This window comes from Neoarius graeffei, chromosome 12, assembly GCF_027579695.1.
Source record: "Neoarius graeffei isolate fNeoGra1 chromosome 12, fNeoGra1.pri, whole genome shotgun sequence".
NCBI classification, from domain to species: domain Eukaryota; kingdom Metazoa; phylum Chordata; class Actinopteri; order Siluriformes; family Ariidae; genus Neoarius; species Neoarius graeffei.
Window position 1 is genome coordinate 17,579,379 of NC_083580.1, and position 25,796 is coordinate 17,605,174.

General features: G+C 42.3%; 1 protein-coding gene across 1 annotated transcript in view; it reads left to right on the forward strand.

The window, feature by feature from the left end:
- The first annotated feature begins 8,376 nt into the window (after nt 1–8,376).
- Nucleotides 8,377–25,796, forward strand: part of tnfrsfa (tumor necrosis factor receptor superfamily, member a) — a 61,648-nt gene continuing 44,228 nt past the window's right edge. The window contains exon 1 of the mRNA XM_060935590.1: nt 8,377–8,637. Within this exon, the coding sequence (XP_060791573.1) occupies nt 8,608–8,637 (30 nt within the window). The 5' untranslated portion in view covers nt 8,377–8,607. The remainder of the gene's footprint in view (nt 8,638–25,796) is intronic.

Genomic DNA, 25,796 nt, shown 5'->3' on the forward strand with positions numbered 1-25,796 from the left:
TGGGGCCGTCCTCCACAGGAGCGATGTGATGAGATTCCAGCCAGACGTAGGGCATCAGGATGGATCAGGCAGGTTCGAGGAGCAGAAGAGGTCAGCATCTCGATCTCAGAGTGTTGTTAAAAGTAGAGGTGATGCAACGCAGTGGTAAACTTTTTTGTTTTTTCTGTACCAACTTTTTTGAAACTTGTTGCTGGCATCAAATTCAAAATGAGCATATATTTTTCAATAAACACTAAAATTTCTCAGTTTCAACATTTGATATGTTGTCTTTGCACTATTTTCAATTAAATTTACAGTTTCCATGATTTGCAAATCATTGCATTCTGTTTTATTTATATTTTACACAGCATCCCAACATTATTGGAAACAGGGTTGTAAAAACTCACTTTGTTATTGAGAGAAAGGCCCAGAGGTCTAAATAAGATTCATGTTGATTAAATTATACTAATAAGTCTAATAACCAGGGTAAGGTTTACCAAAGTAATTACAGTGACCTTAGACCAATGCAGAGCTTGACAAAACAGATCCATTTTATCTTTGGGGGGAAAAATTAAAAAGAAGTGGAGAAGAGTGTAGAGATAATGTAGATTACAGCAATTTTCCAAGTGAAATCTTGTGAAAGCGCTGGGAAAATGCATGACTCATCAAAACCTGGGAGAGGACGATGATTATTATTTTTAGTGGTTCAAGTTCCCATTTTTGAACATTTTGACTATATTATTTCAATAATTAGCTCTTGGTGTTCCTGCTCATTATTACATATGCTTCTGATGATGTAGCATACATTTACAGCCATATGCACTGATCAGCCATAGCATTAAAACCACTAACATCTTCTTTTGGATGTTCCTGTTAGGAGTCGCCACTGAATTAAAACCATTGACATGTGACGTGAATAACATTGATTATCACCTGTCAAAGGGTGAGACATACTAAGCAGCAAGTGAACAGTCAGTTCTCAAAGTTGATGTGTTGGAAGCAGATAAAATGGGCAAGTGTAAGGATCTGAGTGACTTTGACAAGGGCCAAATTGTTATGGCTAGACGACTGGGTCAGACAACTGGTGCATCATAAAATGACAGGTCTTGTGGGGTGTTCTTGGTATGCAGTGGTTAGTACCTCGAAGTGGTCCAAGGAAAGAAAACCAGTGAATTGGTGACAGGGTCAAGGGTGCCCAAGGCTCATTGATGTGCATGGGGAGCAAAGGCTAGCCCGTCTTGTCCAATCCCACAGAAGAGCTATTGTAGCACAAAAAACATTAATGCTGGCTATTATAGAAAGGTGTCAGAACACACAGTACATCACAGCTTGCTGCATATGGGGCTAAACAGCTGCAGACCAGTCAGAGTGCTCAAGCTGGCCCCTGTGTACCACTGAAAGCACCTACAATGGGCACATGAGCATCAGAACTGGACCATGGAGTAATGGAAAAAAGTGTCCTGGGCTGATGAATCATGTTTTCTTTTACATTATATGGATGTCCGGGTACGTGTGCATCACTTACCTGGGGAAGAAATGGCACCAGGATGCACTATGGGAAGAAGGCAAGCCAGTTGAGGCAATGTGATGCTCTGGGCAATGTTCCGCTGGGAAACCTTGGGTCCTGCCATTCATGTGGATGTTACTTTGACACATACCACCTACCTAAACATTATTGCAGGCCAAATACACCCCTTCATGGAAACAGTATTCCCTAATGGCGGTGGCCTCTTTCAGCAGGATAATGTCAGACTACAACTATTGTTCAGGAATCATTTGTGCAGTCCAAGCCTTGATGGCTCAGAGATGTTTTTGTAGCACAAAGAGGACCTACACAATATTAGATAGGTGGTTTTAATGTTATGGCTGATTAACGTATAAAGGCACGTAGAAACATTGCTATAGACGAGTTCACAAACACGGCAACGCGCAAGGAGTTGTGGGAAAGGTCAAAGGTTAAGGCCTCATAAACGAGCGGAAGTAGAGCACGTCAACAATGGCGGAGGCTACAGGCTCGCTGTGGGGACACTGTTGTGTTGTCGATTGCCACAATGGACGTCGACTGCTTGAACAGTGGATGCGAGAAGACTGTAGTGTACATTTATGTGAGTGTATACAGAAAAAATTATGTGAATCCAAGCACACAGTTTAACGCAAAAGTTCGTTTATATCCCGACCTTGTCAGCTGTCAGATTCATGTTCATGGACCCGCCTTGATTTTCACTCTCGCCAATAATAATCGCCTGTATATACAACAGTATTATCTTGATTTTTACGTGCCTTAAAATGTAAAATGTTGGTTGTAATAAAAATCTGACAAGTTTCTGTGACTGTAGTTCTTACACCAGCAATGACTACTACTAGTCCCAAAATGATGGAAGCCTTCTAATTTATATTAAATTTTAATTTTTAAATTTCACAGATTTCACAAAATGAAAAGTAAATGGACACAAAAATGAAACATCCTTGTCTACTGTTAAATATACTAAGCAAAGAATAATGCATTTCACATATTCCCACTACCTTTTGGTTAACAGGAGTAGATGTTGATCAATTATATGTTTGTTTTAATGAATTAAAAATTTTGCAAGTAATATTTTTACGACAGTTTACTACATATAATACACGGTTAAATACATAAAACACTAACACTACTAGTACAGCTTAATACATGATAAAGTAATACTAAATGGTATAAAAACACTGAAGTTCTGATGAACTATGGATAAGTATTAACAAAAGACCTGCATGCGAGAAGTTCACCAGTAACATTACAATTTAACAATCTGAGCAATTTGAACATAACCAGTCATTATCAAGACAGCAAACATCAAAGCCCACCCCCCCCAATGATACCACTTATAGCACTGATCACATCCTACGCTATTGTCATCATTTTCTGTTATGTCCCCACTGTCCTTTCGGGTCTTTCTTCGCCTGGTCTTTTTGGCTGCTGGTTTGTTCCTGCCTTTCGGTGGAGAGTCAGGTTTGGACAAAGTTGATATAGCAAGGTCAGCTGTTGAGGCAGCAGGCTGAGGGTCAGATGTACCTGAAGTACATGATTGATGAGTATAGTAAGTGATACTAGTACTGATACAATAAAACAGACGACTGTAATCTGGTAGGCAGCACGACTTATATTATTTCTCCATGTCAGATATAGAACTATAACTATGAGTCGTTGACCTGTCAAAAACTGCAGTGGGCGTGGCAGTATCACCAGGTACATACCTCGATTTTTCTTCGTCTTCCTTGGACGGTACAGGCTGGATTTTCAAAATATCTGTGGCATATGCAAGTGCCCTTAACTCTTCTACCCCCATGGTAGTTGGCAATCCCCGTTTTCTCATATGCCTCTGCAATTCTGCCTTCTTCCATAAGGCGTATTTGCTAAGGTTTGGCTTGTTTGCCGCCATGTTTTCATCTCCGATGAGGCCTCGACCTTTGACCCCTGCGCATGCGCGGCGATATGTGTGAACTGGTCTATTATACTGTCAGTAATATTAACAGCCTATTGCTGTGTGTATAAATCTATTAATTAGTAAAATAATCTTTGGTTATTCATTTGACATTGAATAATTGACTAATTTAGGATATGGAATGTTTGAAATGCTTCACAGTCAATATAACTCAGTGTGGCCAAGCCAATAATCCTAGTGTCTGAGACAAAAGACAGATGGAGACACAGGAAAAAGGGAAAGTGCCTCGGGTAAAATGTATCATATAGACTTCATTCTAAAACTCTGTATACACAAAAACAGTACAATTTACACAAGGTATGAGAGATGAACTGAATGGGGAATTATGGGAATCGTTTGTACCCAATTTGAAGTGGCGTGTTAGATCACACTGTCCGTCACCATCATCAAAACACCAACACCATCGCACACAAATTTTAGTTTCCACCTTCTCAGATAAACAAAAATAGTTCTTAAACATTAATAGATCTGTTTTGTTAATTCATAGATGTGTATGCAGATACTGCAAAGAGAACCAAAGTTCTCACACGATTTCTCCATGATGATCTGTCTAACATCAACGATATCTCTAATGTCAACTCCAGTTCCTCCTAGTTTTGTTTCCTAGTAATTCTTTAACATATTTGCTTCTTCATAAATGAAATATTCAGGACTAGATTTGACTGAGATTGGGCATATAGCCACATACTAATAAAGTATTCCCCGAGTGACATATGGTATATAGATTTATGTCATGGTTTTGAATCTCCATGGAGCTCGTATGAAAAATACAAGTGCTGTATTTCCCAGTAAAACACTCCCATCTATATCTCTGTATGTCACTTGTGAGGAAATTGATTAATTGTTTTGATAAATTTGTGTACTTTTTGTTTGTGAACGTGTTTATATAATACAACCCCGATTCCAAAAAAGTTGGGACAAAGTACAAATTGTAAATAAAAACGGGGTGCAATGATGTGGAAGTTTCAAAATTCCATATTTTATTCAGAATAGAACATAGATGACATATCAAATGTTTAAACTGAGAAAATGTATCATTTAAAGAGAGAAATTAGGTGATTTTAAATTTCATGACAACAACACATCTCAAAAAAGTTGGGACAAGGCCATGTTTACCACTGTGAGACATCCCCTTTTCTCTTTACAACAGTCTGTAAACGTCTGGGGACTGAGGAGACAAGTTGCTCAAGTTTAGGGATAGGAATGTTAACCCATTCTTGTCTAATGTAGGATTCTAGTTGCTCAACTGTCTTGGGTCTTTTTTGTCGTATCTTCCGTTTTATGATGCGCCAAATGTTTTCTATGGGTGAAAGATCTGGACTGCAGGCTGGCCAGTTCAGTACCCGGACCCTTCTATGCAGTCATGATGCTGTAATTGATGCAGTATGTGGTTTGGCATTGTCATATTGGAAAATGCAAGGTGTTCCCTGAAAGAGACATCATCTGGATGGGAGCATATGTTGCTCTAGAACCTGGATATACCTTTCAGCATTGATGGTGTCTTTCCAGATGTGTAAGCTGCCCATGCCACACGCACTAATGCAACCCCATACCATCAGAGATGCACGCTTCTGAACTGAGCGCTGATAACAACTTGGGTCGTCCTTCTCCTCTTTAGTCCGAATGACACGGCGTCCCTGATTTCCATAAAGAACTTCAAATTTTGATTTGTCTGACCACAGAACAGTTTTCCACTTTGCCACAGTCCATTTTAAATGAGCCTTGGCCCAGAGAAGACGTCTGCGCTTCTGGATCATGTTTAGATACGGCTTCTTCTTTGAACTATCGAGTTTTAGCTGGCAACGGCGGATGGCACGGTGAATTGTGGTCACAGATAATGTTCTCTGGAAATATTCCTGAGCCCATTTTGTGATTTCCAATACAGAAGCATGCCTGTATGTGATGCAGTGCCGTCTAAGGGCCCGAAGATCACGGGCACCCAGTATGGTTTTCCGGCCTTGACCCTTACGCACAGAGATTCTTCCAGATTCTCTGAATCTTTTGATGATATTATGCACTGTAGATGATGATATGTTCAAACTCTTTGCAATTTTACACTGTCAAACTCCTTTCTGATATTGCTCCACTATTTGTCGGCGCAGAATTAGGGGGATTGGTGATCCTCTTCCCATCTTTACTTCTGAGAACCACTGCCACTCCAAGATGCTCTTTTTATACCCAGTCATGTTAATGACCTATTGCCAATTGACCTAATGAGTTGCAATTTGGTCCTCCAGCTGTTCCTTTTTTGTACCTTTAACTTTTCCAGCCTCTTATTGCCCCTGTCCCAACTTTTTTGAGATGTGTTGCTGTCATGAAATTTCAAATGAGCCAATATTTGGCAAGAAATTTCAAAATGTCTCACTTTCGACATTTGATATGTTGTCTATGTTCTATTGTGAATACAATATCAGTTTTTGAGATTTGCAAATTATTGCATTCCGTTTTTATTGACAATTTGTACTTTGTCCCAACTTTTTTGGAATCGGGGTTGTAAAAAGAACATCACATGTTGGCTTGAAGATATGGAGTTTATCTGCTTGTGTTGAAAAACTCTCATTTTGTCATACGAAATACATTGCGGATCTGAGTGACATATTTAAATAATATTGGCTGGCGTTGAGTGGCGTATCAGATATATTCCATTCAGCTAGCATGATATCGAACGAGTCGAAGATGAGTTCGATATCATGCTTGCTGAATGGAATATTTCTGATATACCACAAAAAAAGACAGCCATTATTATTATTATTATTATTATTATTATTATTATTATTATACATTCCTTTTGGGTTCAACGCATCTTTCTCTGTCAAAATTCTTTCAAAATTTTCCATATTTAACGAAGCAAACCTGGAGGCCATGTTTGTTCACAAATTGTCACAGCCACTCGCTAGCGTGGAAGTTTTACGTGTCTGACATGTGACATCATGTTGTCTTGACAACCATGCAATATCATAAACCATATTCAACGTTCATTCTCCATTGGGTAGAGTGATGTAATACACGTAGGATAAGTGATATGCTCTTAATATAGCATGCTATCAAACCAAATGAATGAAACCTGCTAGAAGGGAATAGAATACATATTTTTATTCCATCGAAAAAGTGTCCTGTTGGTATAATAATTCCCGATCACTCCGATAACGTCACTCCCAGTGTTTTCCAACTGACCAGAAGTGCATTGTCAAAATGGTGAACCGGTTCAAAATAAAAATTCTTTTGATTAACCTGTGGGTTTTTGTTTGTTTGTTCGTTTGTTCTTGGTGGATGTGTCGGTCGTGACATATACATCTCATCTCATTATCTCTAGCCGCTTTATCCTGTTCTACAGGGTCGCAGGCAAGCTGGAGCCTATCCCAGCTGACTACGGGCGAAAGGTGGGGTACACCCTGGACAAGTCGCCAGGTCATCACAGGGCTGACACATAGACACAGACAACCATTCACACTCACATTCACACCCACGGTCAATTTAGAGTCACCAGTTAACCTAACCTGCATGTCTTTGGACTGTGGGGGAAACCGGAGCACCCGGAGGAAACCCACGCGGACACGGGGAGAACATGCAAACTCCACACAGAAAGGCCCTCGCCAGCCACGGGGCTTGAACCCGGACCTTCTTGCTGTGAGGCGACAGTGCTAACCACTACACCACCGTGCCGCCCTATACATTCACCTCTCAAAGATTTACTTCATTTTATATATATATATATATATTCTACAAGGTCGCAGGCAAGCTGGAGTCTATCCCAGCTGACTACGGGTGAGAGGCGGCGTACACCCTGGACAAGTCACCAGGTCATCACAGAGCTGACACTTAGACACAGACAACTATTCACACCTACGGTCAATTTAGAGCCACCAATTAGCATAACCTGCATGTCTTTGGACTGTGGGGGAAACCGCAGAGCCCGGAGGAAACCCACGCGGACACGGGGAGAACATGCAAACTCCGCACAGAAAGGCCCTCGCCGGCCATGGGGCTTGAACCCGGACCTTCTTGCTGTGAGGCGACAGAGCTAACCACTACACCACCATGCCGCCCTACATATATATTCGGATTAAGAGGTGACGGATGAAATCTCATCTCATCTCATTATCTCTAGCCACTTTATCCTGTTCTACAGGGTCGCAGGCAAGCTGGAGCCTATCCCAGCTGACTACGGGCAAAAGGTGGGGTACACCCTGGACAAGTCGCCAGGTCATCACAGGGCTGACACATAGACACAAACAACCATTCACACTCACGGTCAATTTAGAGTCACCAGTTAACCTAACCCGCATGTCTTTGGACTGTGGGGGAAACCGGAGCACCCGGAGGAAACCCACGCGGACAACATGCAAACTCCGCACAGAAAGGCCCTCGCCGGCCACGGGGCTCAAACCCGGACCTTCTTGCTGTGTGGCGACAGCGCTAACCACTACACCACCCTGCCGCCCTACGTATACATTCGGATTAAGAGGTGACGGATGAAATCTCATATCATCTCATTGTCTCTTGCTGCACAGAAAGGCCCCCACTGGGTTTGAATCCAGAACCTTCTTGCTGTGAGGCGACAGTGCTACAACACCACTGTGCTGCCCTATATATATATATAGAGAGAGAGAGAGAGAGGTAGATAGTTATTTACTGACTGTTAATTATGTAATTATGACTACTAGACCACAGAATCATATTTACTTTTACTTTACATATAATACTATTTAGTGCGGTACTATTCAGCTTCTTGGACAAACACCAACTGTGTAAATAACAACCAAAAAAACATGCTCTTCTAAAATGGCGGCCCCGCCCCTAGGCATGAGAAATCACTGCACGCGCCTCAGTGCAGCTCAACGATTGGCCGAGAACCCGGCGCGCGACGTGGGTATGACGTCAACAGACTCAAAGGCCAAAGTTTTCGACTAAAGTTTCTCAGCTGCTGGACCGCGGAGGCTTCGGTTACACACAGCGGCGGCTCCAAATGCTTAGTTTCGCTCGCTGAAAATGAGAAGAAAACGATAGTCGGATTCGAAACGGACCTCGGTGAAGTTACGGGCCGGGATTTATTTGTTTTGAGCGTGTTTTTCAAAAAAAAAAAGAGAAAGAAAAGAAAACGTTTGGAAAAAGTTGGGAAATAGAAATAGACCCTCCGTCACGGAGCAGGATGGGCAAAGGGAGCAGGATGGAACACACGGTATGAACACACACACACACTTGTGACAGTAACATATTAATATCCGTTTAATTTCATTTATTTATTTGTACATTCATGACACAGCTATAATATAAGTTCTAATATAATTTTCCACGTTATGCCGCAGATTGTAGAAACAAGGGCTGCAACAATTTACCGTTTCATGAGATATCGACCATGACATTTATATAAGACTGTAAAATTCACACAGACACAACCAGTCCGTGTGTGGAGCCAAGTTTTTGGACCAAATGTCTCCACATGAATAGGAGTTTGACTGGGTTGGGATATTTAATGAGGAAAATAATAATAAATAAATAATAAAAAATAAAATCACTTTAGAATAACGCTAACCTTACCCTCAGTCACCAGAGCAAACCTACAGGAAGCTACATGTTTACTTTTGCTGAAGGAATTAATGTGAGATTAGTGATCTAAAGCAACATGAATTGGCGCATTTAATGGATGGTGTGTGTCAGTGGGACTTCCTCACAAGGACAGTAGTGTGTGTGTGTGTGTGTGAGAGAGAGAGAGAGAGATCAATCTCAGTGTATTTAAATAAATCATGACCTTGCATAAATTGACACCCAATTACACCTGAACATTTATCTCTACCACAAAGGCTACTTTTAGACATGATGGTGGTGATTATTATTATTATTGTTGTGGTTAATAGTAGTAATAAATATAAATTGCTAAATAATTAAATTATTTAATGCAAATTTAATTATTTTGAAAATTATTATTAGTAGTACTAGTAGTAGTGTTCAAGTTATATAACCCTCAAGTTTGTACACTTTAAAAAAAAAACCCACTAAAACTGTATTAAATATGTGAAACAAGCTTGTGAACTTTTAAAGTGCCATTCCACCATTGGATGTATTTTTTTGGCATAAAATACAATATATTTTATGACAACATGACTAGACAGAGAAATCTTTTAGCTTCAAAATGATATATCAAGGGGGCGGCACGGTGGTGTAGTGGTTAGCGCTGTCGCCTCACAGCAGGAAGGTCCTGGGTTCGAGCCCCGGGGCCGGCGAGGGCCTTTCTGTGTGGAGTTTGCATGTTCTCCCCGTGTCCGCGTGGGTTTCCTCCGGGTGCTCCGGTTTCCCCCACAGTCCAAAGACATGCAGGTTAGGTTAACTGGTGACTCTAAATTGACCGTAGGTGTGAGTGTGAATGGTTGTCTGTGTCTATGTGTCAGCCCTGTGATGACCTGGCGACTTGTCCAGGGTGTACCCCGCCTTTCGCCCGTAGTCAGCTGGGATAGGCTCCAGCTTGCCTGCGACCCTGTAGAAGGATAAAGCGGCTAGAGATAATGTGATGTGATGTGATGTGTGATGATATATCAAACATATAATTTTTTTGACAACGACAAGTATATTAATTTTGCGACCAAAGTCACCTACCCTTTTAATTTCCGCGTGGTAGTGAAACGTGATGTCATCGGCAGGTTCCCCTTCTTGTGTACCACGTCACGTGTGACGTGGCACAGATTATCAGCAATGGCGGATAGAACGCGATTGTCAGCTTCGGAAAAGAAGCGAAGGAAAATAGCAAGTGATGCCCAAAGGAGACGGTCGATTGTGAATATTGGCACAGCAATCGACAAGTGGAAATCGCGTTCTATCCGCCATTGCTGATAACCTGTGCTACGTCACACGTGACGTGGTACACAAGAAGGGGAACCTGCCGATGACGTCACGTTTCACTACCGCGCGGAAATTAAAAGGGTAGGTGACTTTGGTCGCAAAATTAATATACTTGTCGTTGTCAAAAAATTATGTTTGATATATCATTTTGAAGCTAAAAGATTTCTCTGTCTGGTCATGTTGTCATAAAATATATTGTATTTTATGCCAATGAAGTTTATCCAATGGTGAAATGGCACTTTAAGACAAATATCTGGCATACATTTTTAAATGTAATTGTATTTTTTTTATGATTTGAAGTATGTGCATTATCACTTTTTTTTAATAAAGTTTGAAGTTTATGTCCATGCTGTATTTGTCTCCTCTCAAATCTACTTTTGCTGGGGAAAAGACCACAAAAGGGTTTCTTTTTTTTTTCTTTTGCAGTTTTTTTTTTTTTTTGAAGCATGGCTGAATTGTTGTGTTGTTGTGAGCTGAAGCCATATGTTCATCTCCAACAGCTGCTTCCACTAAAGACGTCAACAACAACCCTGTTCTCATACCACAATTAAGAAGCCAGAGCAAAACCTGAGACACACACACACACGGAGTAATTAGATATTGCTGTGCAACATAATAAATATGCAGAATATTCAGAGTGAACTATATCAGTTATGTAACGGGGACCAAAAAGATTTTTATTTCATCAGAGCACAGGATTGACTTCCAAAATAAATAAATAACATGTTCAAACTGGTACAGTATATACTGGTTAAGAAATACTTCTTATTCGATAATGTATCACGTGACTGTTTCAATACGAATCGTTAGTGAGCAGAGATTTTTGGACACTACTGAATAAGGCAGTGTGAAAGTCTGCGGTTGTGCAGGTTTTTCACTTGGACAAGACTCGTCCTTGTGTGTCCTCATGCCTCAGTGTCCGTTTATTTAAACTGGTGCACTTCACACTAACCGGCCTTGTCCTGCTCTTTCCTTGCACACCTCACTTGGAGGAAGGGATATATATATATATTTTTTTTTGGTGAAAGAGTGCCAGTGTGAGCCTCGTTTCAGTGCTCAAAGAGCCATTCACGTCGGTGTGTTGGTTTTTCCAGCCGCTCTCTGCCAAAATCCGCTGCCATAAATATGAAATCCCGCAGCACATCGTCTGCTTTTGCGGACAACCATTAGTGACTTTTTTTTTTTTTAAATTGACGTTCTTTCCTCTGAGGCACATCCAGAGTGTTTTGATCTTGTTTTTGAACACAAATTTGGAGCTTCAGATAAGAGTGCTCACACTTTAAAAAAACAAAACAAAAAAAAACGTTGCTCATGTCCAAGTTGTTTATTGAACCCGAATAGCTGGGGTGGTTGGCCGTTTCGGTGTTTATGCTACATGTAAACTGTGCTAGGCACTGAAGAACCTTCCCTCATTCTCCAGAGGATGAGAAAGGGTGGGAGGAAGAAGGGAGCAAAGGAGGGAGAGGGTGAAATTGGGCCCGGCAGCACTGTGCCACTCCTATTGTAAACTTCCTGTCAGTGCAGATGTTAGTGACGGGAATCAAAGCTTTGTTCGCAGTTCCCACCCACACATGCACTCACATTCTCACACGCATACACACAGATGTACTTGAGATGCAATCAAGTTAGTGGGGTCCTTCAGAAGCTCACGTGCTTTCTGTTTGCCACTTTCTGCATGTCGCACAAACAGATGTTCCCCGTCGTTCTTTTCCCCTTCTGCATAGTTCTCAGCGCTCTCGTACATGCATGGAGGATGTTATCAGAGGGTGTAGGCACAGACAGGAAGTGTGTTTTCTATCTCCTCAGTCCAAACATAGCAAGCATTCCACATCTCAGGATTCTACAAGAAAGCGCCGCCACATCCCTCAGCTCATTAGGAGCTTTATATCTGCCATCTGATGTTTATATGAAAGTCTGGGAGAGGATCTGAGAGAGTTTGTGTGATGCAATCTGGTGCAACTGCCTATTGTCAGAGCGGTCAGGTATGCGTGCGTGTTCCCACAAAGATATCTGACAGTTTTGACCTGTGGGTGTAGGTTTTTGTGTGTGTCAGTGGGAGAATAAGCTCCTGTTCCTCAAGCTGGTTTAGATATTGTAGTGTGCGTGACCCACAGTGGAATAGTGGTAATTTTCAGCCATTAGAGGTGTTTAAATGGACAGGATGCCTCACCCACGTTCTTATCGAACTAAATACTATTCACTTTCATCCTTTTTTTTTTTTTTTGACATTCCCTCAGCACAGAGAATTGACTCCTTGCGCCTTAGATAAAATTAAGGCTTTGAAACTTTAAGTCGAACGTGATCCTCTGGTCAGTCAGAAAACACCTCGGTTCACACAGTGCGTTTAATGGAAACACCTTAGCTAGGCTGAAATTGAACCGAACTGGATTTCTCGTAATCGAGCTACGCGACCTAGATTATGCGATTTTTGCCGAGCTACTTAGTGCATGTAAACCCTGTCGAGCTACGTAGTCGAGCTACTTACTTCAGCACTGCCCCTTCCGGAAGTGACGAGACCACAAGCGGGAAACAACAGCCTCGGTCGAGGAAAAAAAAAAAAACAGCCTCGGTCGGCATGACACTTCACCTTAGCCGCCACCTTATTAGGAACACTTGTGTCTGGGCATGTACGCACCCATTTCCAATTAGTTGGTAAGTTATTAGCATGTTAGCAGGCTAACAGTTAATATGTTCACCATTACAAATCAACTTCAACTTAGTGGCCATTTTATTAGGAGCACTTCTGTTCGTACATACAAACTACAAACACTCTTGTGAACACGGAACTGATAACTTTGTTTATACTCTTGAATAGCTCTTCATGACGACAACCGGAAGTGTACCAACACGATGGGGCGTGTAGCGCCACCTGTGGCTCGGGTGCACAATGTACCTCACACAATAGCTCGATTTCCTTGTGTGCATGTAGGATTGGATTTCTCTGGCACCCCTGCTGGGACCCTTAGCTCGATTACCGACAGCAGCTCGATTTGGATGTGCATGTAAACGTACTGACTGTGCTGCCCACAGCAGAGCTGATAAGCCCTGGCCTCCACTTTTAACATGCATGAATAAGACTGCTTGGCTCTAATCCATCAGCCTGACTGCAAAAACTGCTTTTTGACTCCGTTTACCTATTTAAAACTACAAGAGGGTTCTGAGCACAAAGTGCATGGCCCCCTAAAAATAATAGCATTTTCATCTTCTCTGCTTCTGCTGTCAAAAAGACATCAGTGGTCTTAGTTTCATTGTTCGCCGTTCCCACCCACATTCCCACACACACTTAAGAATAGGGGCCCTTCAAATAGATCCAATCCCATCCGTCTGTCCATCCATTCATGTTGTAGGCCAGTAGAGAGAACTTTATTTGAACAGCGATACTGATATTAATCAAGTTGCCTTCCGCTGAAACGTGAGGACGCGCCGATATAATTCACCAGTGTAGTGTGAGCTGAACAGGATGGATGCTGGGGTTTAACAGCAGTATGGAAAAGCCAAGGTTACTATTTGGTGAATCTCTTTTTTGCATTCTTTACTTAATATGGACTGTAGACATTTCTGTTGGAGTCTTTTTAACAAGGATTTAACAGACCCTCATTTACAGAAGCACACAAATGAGTAATAAGGCTTCTGGGATTCTGATTACATATAATAGACATCGAGTCGTGCATGAGCTGATGCGCGCCTCGTCAGCCGTAAGCCATGTACGACGAGGTTGAGCAGAATAACTGTTTTATTCTATCCATGTTCACTGGGTTTTGAGAACCGGAGCATTTTTATTTTTTGCAAACTCGATAAATAAATACTTATTCTTACAAAACGTCCGACAAAAACCATTCTGTTCAGAATGTAAACAAATGGGCAGTTCCAATTTGTGAAAAACGCTAAAATAATTCTTGAAAAATAAAGATATACTTTTATTCCATTTTTTTTTGGGGGGGGGTGTTTTCAAGTAGAGTTTTTATTTTGTCCTCTGTTGGTTCAGCGAAACGCTCCACCATTCTGTTTTTCTCTACTCATGGTATAGGAGTTGATAGCCTAGTAGCCAATCAGAGCGCACAATTGCTCGTATCCAGTGAATGTGGACATATTCATCTCATTCTCATCTCATTATCTCTAGCCGCTTTATCCTTCTACAGGGTCGCAGGCGAGCTGGAGCCTATCCCAGCTGACTACGGGCGAAAGGCGGGGTACACCCTGGACAAGTCGCCAGGTCATCACAGGGCTGACACATAGACACAGACAACCATTCACACTCACATTCACACCTACGGTCAATTTAGAGTCACCAGTTAACCTAACCTGCATGTCTTTGGACTGTGGGGGAAACCGGAGCACCCGGAGGAAACCCACGCGGACACGGGGAGAACATGCAAACTCCGCACAGAAAGGCCCTCGCCAGCCCCGGGGCTCGAACCCAGGACCTTCTTGCTGTGAGGCGACAGCGCTAACCACTACACCACCGTGCCGCCCTGTGGACATATTGTTTAAAAAAAAATTGATAAGACATCATAAATGGCATATTGCGCATTTCAGAGCTACGATTCTCACTTCGGCAGCAAGCATCAAATCCCTTTAATATTTATTCTTTAGTCCTTGAAAGCTTCCAGTCCATTGTAGTGTCTAGTAGAAGTACTCTGAGGTGATTAGACTCAAGGATTATACGAGGCACCAGAGTGGATTCTTGTTGGAATGGGTTAATCGGGAATCCAGACACATGGGGCAAACAGATTTCATGCCCAGTTGAATAGTTTTTTTTTTTTTTTCCCCCCCCATTCATAGTTGCCTGGCAGACAAGTAGGCTTAACGATGTTCACAAATCAGAAAAATTGAATTCATAAAAATGTTTAATGTACTTGTGGTATTTGATACACATAATTAATATATATTTTTTTCTCTCTCTGTAGACATGATGTTCTCGTTCATTATGCTTTGTCCATAATAATGCACTTAACTAGCTAGCCCATCGTATGCTCTTTTGTGATCCAGGCTCGCTAATGAATGGATCATTTTGTCTACCCGTTCTCTATTCTCCAACTTCGAATTGGAAGATTCAAACGTAGATGCAGCACAGAGCCGACTGTTTTATACTTCTCAAGAAGGACTGGCCATGAATGAATAGTTAGTGTTTATCGATTGTTCCCCTTCCATATAATTTTTTTTTTTTTTTCCTCAACGTTTTGTCTCCTACAATTTCTCATCAGACATTCCAAAGAATGGCCGGCGTAAATCACTCGAGCTGACAACAGTGATTTGTCTGCGCCTAAAGTGAATGCAGCTTTAGAACTCGAGCTCTGGAAGACGGGATGCTTTAAATGAGCTGCCCTGTTCTGAAATGCTCTCGGGTTCTCCGTGCAGCTTTGAGAAGCACTTTACAGAGCTGCACGGCTTTTGACACGGCTGTAACTCGAGCTCGGAGCTCTTCAGCACTCGGCTTTTGTCCTCTTCAGAGCGTCTTTGGGGAGGAGGCTTTGTCAGGAATAAAGCAAAGCTGCCGCGCCCTTCGCTGAAGACGAAGCAGAGAGGGACGGTGTGTTACACATGCAGATAGTGCACCTGTTGTTCTGGTAGCCCGATACTCCGTCCAATTAAGGGAAAGGGAGAAAGTGAGCGAGCTAATGTCCTATTGTGATCATCCGTCGTCTTTCTATCTTCGTTCTTAGCTCTTAGTATTCATCGGAGCATGAGGGTGTGTGTTTAGAGTAAATACAAGTAATTAAATGCGACTGTTGTGTGGGATTTTAGTTACAGCCCATGTGTATAACTTCGCAGTAAAAGGGTGTTAGGTTTCAGGGTGGACTGATTGTGAGTTTGTCAGGTACATAGACTGGGCTTTGCACTCAGTTACGTTTGAGTACAAACACGACTTGTTTCAATGTCCGGTGAGTCAAAACATTATTAAGTGCTGTGTTTGTGTGGTAGTTAAGGGGACTTGCTTGTTGTCATGTTTACTTTAAATAAAGAAAATCCTATGACGTGTACTGGGAACTGGCTAACAGTTGGAGGTTCATGGGCACAATAGAGTTTATAGACATAAACGTAAATGCACATCACGTTTCTTTGAGCAATTTACGCTTGTTGTCGAATCCTTTTGTCCACTATAATTGCTGCTTTGCCAAACTCTTTATAAAATCCCCCGCTGGCCGAAAGGCCCGTAGGGGGATTATGTCATGGCGATTTCCGTCCATCTGTCCGTCCCAGGAAAGGTACTCGCGTTCTGAAATCAACTCCTCTTAGAATTTTTGAAAGAATTTCACAAAACTTGGCAGGATTCTTTGTTATATGTCGGTAGTACGCATATTGCAATTTCGTTAAATTGGGTCACATTTTGCCAGAGTTACAGCCCTTGATTGAACAAAATTATCCTTTGACAATTTCACGAGAGTGTGTTTTCCTTCTGAAATCATCCCCTCTCACAATTTGTGGAGGAGTTTCACCAAACTCTGCAAAAGGCTTTGTTATATGACAGTTTATACGCATATTGAAATTGTTTAATTTGGGCAAATTTTCCCAGAGTTATGCCCTTGATTATTAACAAACTTTTACTTTGGCAATTTCATCAAGGTGTTTGCGCTTTCTGAAATCAACTTCCCTCATAATTTTTATTATCCCCCGTTGGCCGAAGGGGGATTATGTCGTGGTGATGTGCGTTCGTCCGTCCTGGGAAGGGTACTTGCTTTGTGAAATCAACTCCAGTCACGGTTTTTGGAGGAATTTCACAAAACTTGGCCGGATTCTTTGGTATATGTCGGTAATACACATTGCAATTTTGTTCAATTCGGTCGTATTTTACCAGAGTTATGGCGTAGTTGCCAGTAGGGGATATCGTGGGGTGGCACGGTGGTGTAGTGGTTGGCACTGTCGCTTCACAGCAAGAAGGTCCGGGTTCGAGCCCCGTGGCCGGCGAGGGCCTTTCTGTGTGGAGTTTGCATGTTCTCCCCGTGTCCGCGTGGCTTTCCTCCGGGTGCTCCGGTTTCCCCCACAGTCCAAAGACATGCAGGTTAGGTTAACTGGTGACTCTAAATTGACCGTAGGTGTGAATGTGAGTGTGAATGGTTGTCTGTGTCTATGTGTCAGCCCTGTGATGACCTGGCGACTTGTCCAGGGTGTACCCCGCCTTTCGCCCATAGTCAGCTGGGATAGGCTCCAGCTTGCCTGCGACCCTGTAGAACAGGATAAAGCGGCTACAGATGACGGATGGATGGACATTGTGCTCTCGGAGCACTCTTGTTTTCAGTCGAGTTGGAACTGGTAGATACTTCAAACAGAGCTGATGGTTGCACTATCGCAAGGCAAAATCAAATAGTATATGGTACACTACACTGGTTTCTTCCAGATTGCCTGAGCTGCGGCAAATAGGGAAGGAAATGTTTGATGCCAAATCGGCATTTATTTGTAATTGTTTGTATTGGGTGTCTGTTTCAGTGTTTTGGTTTGTGCCAGGGATGTAACCTAATATGATTACATTATTCACAATGAAGAAATGCGTACTAAATGGAAACAAGCCGGAGGACTCGGAAGAAACAAAGTCATACGAGCAGGAGGTTTTTACTCTCATGGCTGTGAGCGAGCAGTCAAGCTTCTCAAGCTTGTGGGACAAAGATGAATTAATGATTATAAATGTAACAGTTATTCCATGAAATCGAGTTTTACATGAGCTGATGTGCACCTCGTCAGCTATAAGCCATGTATGACAAGATTGAGTGGAATAACTGTTTTATTCTATCCACCTTCACTGGATTTTGAGAAACGGAGCATTTTTCTTTGTATTTTTTTTTTTTTGCAAATTTGATCAGTAAGAACTGTGTACAAAACATCAGACAAAATCATTTTCGTTTAGAATGTAAACAAACCAATGAAATAACAGGAGCAATTTGTGAAAAATCTTATAATAATAATTCTTGAAAAATAATTTTTAAAAAAGGATACGTTCTTGCCATCAAATACTTTCCTTACATATTTTGTTGCTTTTGTATTTTTGGGGGTTTTGTTTTTGAGTCGAGTTTTTATTTCATCCCCTGTTGGTTCAGTAACACGTTCTGCCATTTTCTTCAGCGATTTTTGGCGGTTGGCAAACGAACTTAAAGGTGCATTACCGCCACCGACTGGGCTGGAGTGTGGAACAGGAGCTATTTTGGGGGAACTATGTTCTTTTCGCCATTTCTGTTTCTTTTAAATACTTAACAGTGATCTATCTGACTTGATGCATGCTGCTATTTTGTTTTTCTCTACTCACGGTATATGAGCTGATATCCTAGTGGTAGAGTAGCCAATCGGAGTGTACGATTGCTCATATCCAGTGAATATGGATGGAATTATAATTAAGTTCATCCTTAGTAACTGCCTGGTCAGGGTTGTGGTGACTTTTTTTTTTTTTAAAGATGCTGCTAGCTAGTTTGTTTTTTGGAAAATCAAACCACCTGAATGTGTTAGAAAATATTACAGGCAGGAACAAACAAAAATAACTGCATGAGTGGGATTTTAAAAAAGAACAAATCAGGGCACATGTGCAGTTTCGACTAATTATGAGCTTGAGTGATGGAGCGGAGGTTGAAGAGCCAGCACCATGCTGACAGCTTTTTCCAGTGTGTTCCAGTATTTCTATGGATATAGAAGTAGGATTCATGTTTAATAATAATTGAGGAAAAAAAAAAGGAATACATGTATATTATTTACCAGCTGGGAGGTCCGTATTGTGAAATACCGTGACTGAGGTCTTGAAAATACTGACTGAGGCCTCTGGGCCGAGGTCAGTGTTTTCAAGGCCGAGGTCACGGTATTTCGTGATACGGACCGACCTTAAGCTGATAAATAATATATTTTTTTCTTTACCAAATTCTAACAGAAAATGAGAGCGCCTGAAAGGGAAACCATATTTAGAATAAACCTGCTACAAGCTTGTTTTTGGCTTTCTCCTGACATGTTTTCTTTTATTTCGTCGTCTTCAGGGTAGTAAAACTCGCGTTCGCTGTGAACACTGTCGTTATTGCTGTGAACACTGTCGTTATCGCTATCCATGCTGTAAAATTAATGCTATTATACTGAGAAATGCGAAAATAAATGTTGACAAAAAATTGCAACCATGTTTGTTGTTGTGAACGAGTGAGTCGCCAAAGGTCCATAACCATGGTCTGGATCGTAGGATTCCGGACCGCTCGCGAGCCAATCAGAGCGCGCGATTTGATGTAAACCGGACTTCGAAAAAAAATTAAGAAAATATTCTAGCGTAGGTCATGCCCAATACAGATATTTGAAGCATGAAACCACTGCAATATCATGTCCTCATGTACAAACCTTACCCTGTCTCTGATCTCAGATCAGTCAGTGCGTTTACATGCACATCCAAATCGAGCTGCTGTCGGTAATCGAGCTAAGGGTCCCAGCAGGGGTGCCAGAGAAATCCAATCCTACATGCACACAAGGGAATCGAGCTATTGTGTGAGGTACATTGTGCGCCCGAGCCACAGGTGGCGCTACACGCCCCATCGTGTTGGTACACTTCCGGTTGTTGTCATGAAGAAGAGCTATTCAAGAGTATAAACAAAGTTTTCAGCAGTGTTGCCAGATACTGCTGACGTTTTCCAGCCCAAAACATGTTCAAATCCGCCAAAATGCACTTAAAACCGCCCAATCTGGCAACACTGGCAGTTCTGTGTTCACAAGTTCCGTGCTCAAGCTGTTAGGCTTGCTCTAACAGACTGTATGGCTACAAACTGTCCTGCGCAGACCACTGTTTTGTAAGACAACTTATTTTGCACAATTGTATATTTTTCTAAAGTCCATTTTTTGCTTACAATTTAACTTATGTCTTAATAAACACACACAAAAAGTTCAATTATTTTGTTTTTATTGACATTCTTCAGATGTTGGATATATATATATATATATATATATATATATATATATATATATATACACACACACACACACACAAATACAGTGACTTATTTATGTACACAATTCACAGCTATGCAACAGCTGTACAGATGTATTTGGTGATACAGTAAGTGAGCTAAATTTTAACAGTGCAAACAATGCCACAAAAAGAAAAGATTCATGCCGTTGTCATGATTTTTTGTCATGCCGACCGAGGCTGTTGTGTTTCCCGCTTGTGGTCTCGTCACTTCCGGAAGGGGCAGTGCTGAAGTAAGTAGCTCGACTACGTAGCTCGATAGGGTTTACATGCACTAAGTAGCTCGGCAAAAATCGCATAATCTAGGTCGTGTAGCTTGATTACGAGAAATCAAGTTCGGTTCGATTTCAGCCTAGCTAAGGTGTCTCCATGCCATTTAGAACTTCGATTTCAGTCGAGCAACGGCAGAAATTCGATTTTCTCTATGTGCATGTAAACGCACTGAGTGAGTAACGTAGGTATGCAGAACACACCGTAGTCCTTTCTGTGTCTTCTCCAAAAGCAGTAGCGGTTTAACGTACGTACCCGAAGGTTCCTTCTGGTGCTAAAGTGTTGATTAATGAAATTGGAATTTAGGACAAAGATCGGCAGCCAGCGCTGAGGTTTATAGTCACCTCTTGGCTGATCCTCAATAAGATTTATTCCAGGTCAGTGACTAACTCTAAAGGCGCAAAATCCCTTCAAGTAATTGAAATATAACAACTGCTTGTATAATTCCATGTCAGTGGCTAATACACTCGGTATGCAGCTCAAAGTTCCTAGCAGTCTTTTCCTTTCATATCCACATGACTGTCTAATGGTGAAGGTATGCAAGTCCAAAGTCCCAGACCTTATACGCCTGGTCCAGGGTCAGTAGCAAACAAACTCCTGCTGTCTCCTGGATACTGGATCAGTTGCTTGTTACTGTCTTAACACATTGCTCTGAACAGCCCGGGCTGGTTAATAAATGGAAAGTGTAATATAACTGGATGAGTCAGTGCCTTTCTTTGGAGATCAGCGATGGACGTCCTTTCAAAAACCTGTCCAACTCGTGATCGTCTGGTAGCACTCTGACTCATCCTGGGAATATTTCCACCTCCGAAAGTGCCGCAGTGGAGATACGTAAAACATAAACTCGAGCAATTTTAAATTTTAATATCTATTTGTTCTCTTCAAGCCAGGAGTTCCGTCGGCTCTCGCCTGGTGACTGAGGTCATAAGCTTAACATGGTTTAGTCGACTCCATAAAAGTTCCTTCTCCTCCTTTTATTTATTTATTTTTTTAAAGAAATTCCTGGCTCCAGCATCACTCTGTCAAATGCTCTAGGTGACACACAACTATATATGAGTTAGCTGGCTTTGACACATGAAGCAAGATATCTAGGATCATCATTGACTTTACAATTGGTCAGCTGACTCTTTTTAAAAGTGCTAACTGATATTTGTAGTGGTTTTTTAAATGTCGACACAAAATTTGTCCGTCTCTCCCACCCACCCCCCAACCGCGACCTATTGCATGGATCTGCAACTGTGGTTTTACACAGGAAGTGCAATGTACATCAGAGGTTTCAGAATTTGTTGTGCATTTTAAAGTCTTTCTTTCAGTCTGTCGACTTTCTTCCTTTTTTCCTCTCACCGTCGCCTTCTAGTCGCATCTATCAGACGCCGAAGTCAGACGCCAGCCGTCTAAAACTGCGCGTTTGAAATGCAGAAGGTCTGCATGGCTGTGGCTTTCCTGCGCTATTAATATCCTCCCACGCTAGACACACTCTCTCACTCACTCGCTCGCTTGTGTGCGCGCGCTCGCACACTCATGCATGCTTGTGGAAAGCAGCACAGGAGGATTAAACTTCCTTTCACTCCAAATTCTGAGCCGATGGGACCGTGATGCGTAAAAAAGAACGAGCGATTCTAAAGCTGCTCAGCGACATGCTTAGATTTTGGTTGTTGCTATGGAAGCGGCGAGCGTATTAAATAAAATGCTTGTTTTTGGATTCTTGCTCTGTTCATGACTTAGCCTATAGACGTTAACGGATCAGGAGTGTTTAGCTCTCGAAACCCAGATTGCTGAGTGAAAACAGAACTCGGTTGACTGGATTAACATTTGCCTCAAAGTCCAAAAGGTCAGAGCGTGTGTATGTGTGGAATCCCTACATGTTAATATAACTGTGTGTGTGTGTTTGTACGTGTGTCATAGTTGTTTGGCCCTCATGTGAAGCCTCTGCATTGTCTCGGTGCTTCCTGTGTTCCCCGAGAGGATACATTCGCAAGGTTTCACACGCTCCCCCAGCGCGCGCGTGTACGTGTGTGCATGCGAGTGTCCGTGTTTACACGCATCCGTCCACCATGTGATTTTCTTTTTTTTTTAACATATCTTCACATGATCAGCAGTTTGGTCGATAAACCTTAAGCAACACCACAAAAGTTGTCTGGCATACTACATGACCTTTTTGGAAGTATGTCGTTGTGTGTGTGTGTGTGTGTGTGTGTGTGTGTGTGTGTGTGTGTGGGTTTTTTTTTTTTTTTTTTGGTGTGTGTGTTGTGGGGTTGTGCTGGTTCCCATCCTTTTATTAACTGACCTCTCTTCCAGTCCCCAGCCAATCTGATTGGAGTTGACTCCATCCAAGTCTCTCTCCTCTCTCTCTCTCTCTCTCTCCTGTTTCCCATATCAGCAACATCCTGTACAAAAGAATAAGAGGCAGTTTGATAATGAGACTCACATGGTTGGGGAAAGAGTGATTCCTGTGCCTCAGGATTAATGAAGAATGGTGTGTGTCTCCTTATCTAAACCCGAAATCCTTCCTCTCATCCGAAACCGTCCGTCACTCCAAATAACTCGAAAATAAAATGTAATTGAAAACAAACTGTACACTTATTCTCTCCACATACAGGAGTATAAGGACTCTGTACATGGCATTATACTGTCAGTAATAGAAGACGTGTGTGTGTGTGTTTAGAGGAAGAGGATATAGTTAGTTTATCCAGACAATTGTCATTCCAAGGACTAATTCTTCATGCCAGTCAAGAGGTTGGGAATTGGCAAAAACACACATGCGCACGCATAAAGGTCCGATGTGTTCACTGGTGTTGCTAAAACTTTACGCAGCCGACCTTCACCTTCCTGGTTCCAAGTTGAAGCCACAGGAAACACACGCTTGTATCCGGTGTATACTTTTCTATGGTGGGCCGCCATATGCGTCTCATTTTAGCCCTTTCGCCGGCCCGGATTGTTTGCTTAGAAACCAGACCACACAACTGTACACAAAGTCAAAACGCTTTTATCTTTGTCATCTGGAGAATGTTTTCCTGTTTCATTAGACATGCTCCAGCAAAGAGCTTGACGATTAGCTGCCGGCAATCAAATGAGAAATCTTTAAATTGTGCCTCGATTGGAGAGTACAGGAACGCAGGGGTGTCAGTCGTTTTACGTAATGGGCCACATTAGCCACTCAAGCAGGCCAAAGGGGGGAAAAAAATCGGATTAGTAGATCAACAGCTCCTCTTAAACGTGTTTATTCATCACTGTTTTGCTGCCTGTAATTGGTCATTACAGGCGCCAACAGTAACTTCAATAAAGCATGTAACGTAATATAGTTTACAAAGAGGGATATTTTCACATCATCCACCCGTTTGTAAGTCCTGTATTATTAAAGCCGCCATGGAAGGTAAACAGACGCAATGTATTTTGTGTCGAATGAGTGTGCATAGCATGTATTGTAGTTGTGTAGTATGTGTGCGTCATGACTGACTCGCTTTAGACATGGAGAACAAACGGGCTGAAAAAGCCAGGCTCAGCTTTTGTGTCTCGTCTCTCGTCTTTTGTGCTGTATTCTTCCAAACAGTTACAGTATCCCACAGCTTGAGGATGCCCAAGTTAATGTGACTTGTATAAATCCTTTATACCACAGCTCAATAATGACTAGTCAGAAGGTGTTGATACATTTTCTATAATAGTGTAGCTGCTGCTAGTTCTGGATGTTTTTCAGTGCACTCTCTCTAATTGGTTGCTGTTTCTATTGAAAAAGCCTATGAAGGGACTTGGATAGTATAGTGTTTGCCGTATTACGTTACATTACAGGCATTTAGCAGACGCTTTTATCCAGAGCGACGTCCAACGAGCACATACACGCATCCAGCACCTGGAGACCAATTAGGGGTTAGGTGCCTTGCTCAAGGGCTCTTCAGCCATGGATTTTCCTGCTGGTCCAGGGAATCAAACCAGCAACCTTTTGGAACCAAGGCTGCTTCTCTAACCTTAAGGCCACGAGTTCAGATCCTGACAATGCTACAGCCATCCATGGAGTAAAGGTGGTAAAATTGTCCATGCTCTCTGGTTGGGATGCATACGAGTATTGCCTTTATCCCCTTTCAATCAAGTGTGCTGTCTGTGACTTAACGTATGTGGAAGAAGGCAAATATAGCTATTGTGTTACCAAAGATGTCCACAATCGCCGGCGACCGGCAATTTTCTCCCTCGTACACAGATGGTCTGCACTGGTTACTCGATCCCAGGAGGGGGGAAAAAACCTTGCCTTTTGATGTTCAGGCAATTTTTATATTGTGTCTGCTGCCCATAATTTGCTGCAAGTTCTGGAAGCGATGTCATATTTGTTGATTGATTCTCGCACTCTGATTGGCTGAGCCAAACCACATGACCACACTGTAGCATATGTAGTTATGTTACAAAGCCAGGCAGCATACTACAGAGGGTAGAAAGCCAAGTACACATGCATCTGGAGGGACATTTCATACATATTTTGCAAGTATTTTACAGGGAAATTGTTAGTAATTTTATTAGCTGTGAAGGCACCAGAAGACATGTAAATTTAAAAAATTTTCTTGGGGGGGGGGGGCATGCCCCCAGACCCCCCTAGCATTAGCATGTTAGCATTAGCCACCTACTCATCCATCCATCATCTGTAGCCACTTATCCTGTACAGGGTCGCAGGCAAGCTGGAGCCAATCCCAGCTGACTATGGGCGAGAGGCGGGGTACACCCTGGACAAGTCGCCAGGTCATCACAGGGCTGAAACATGGAGACAAACAACCATTCACACTCGCACCTCCGGTCACTTTCGAGCCACCAGTTAGCCTAACTTGCATGCCTTTAGACTAGGGGGGGAAACCGGAGCACCTGGTGGAAACCCACGCAGACACTTACACTATGTTCACACTGCAGGCTGAAGTGACTCAAATCTGATTTTTTCGCCCATATGTGACCTGTATCCGATCTTTTATTGACAATATGAACGACACAGATCCGATTTTTTTTTTTTTTTTTCAAATCCGACCCAGGCCGTTTGGATATGTGGTCCTAATTCCGATTCCTATCCGATCTTTTCATATGCGACTTCAGTCTGAACCGCCAGGTCGCATTCATCCGACTTACACGTCATCAACAAGCCACAAACGTCACTATTCTGCGCTGAAGTAGGCGGCGGGTCTCTCAAAGTTACAACAACATGGCTTTGATGTTACTTTGAACGGAGGTTGCAGTCACTACCCTGCAGAACACCTGAGCCAAAACCCTTGCCCTCTTCCTTCTCAACCTCCTCCTTAACATCAGGCTATTGTGCATGTTCTGGCTCCGTCGCAACAACAACTGCATCATCC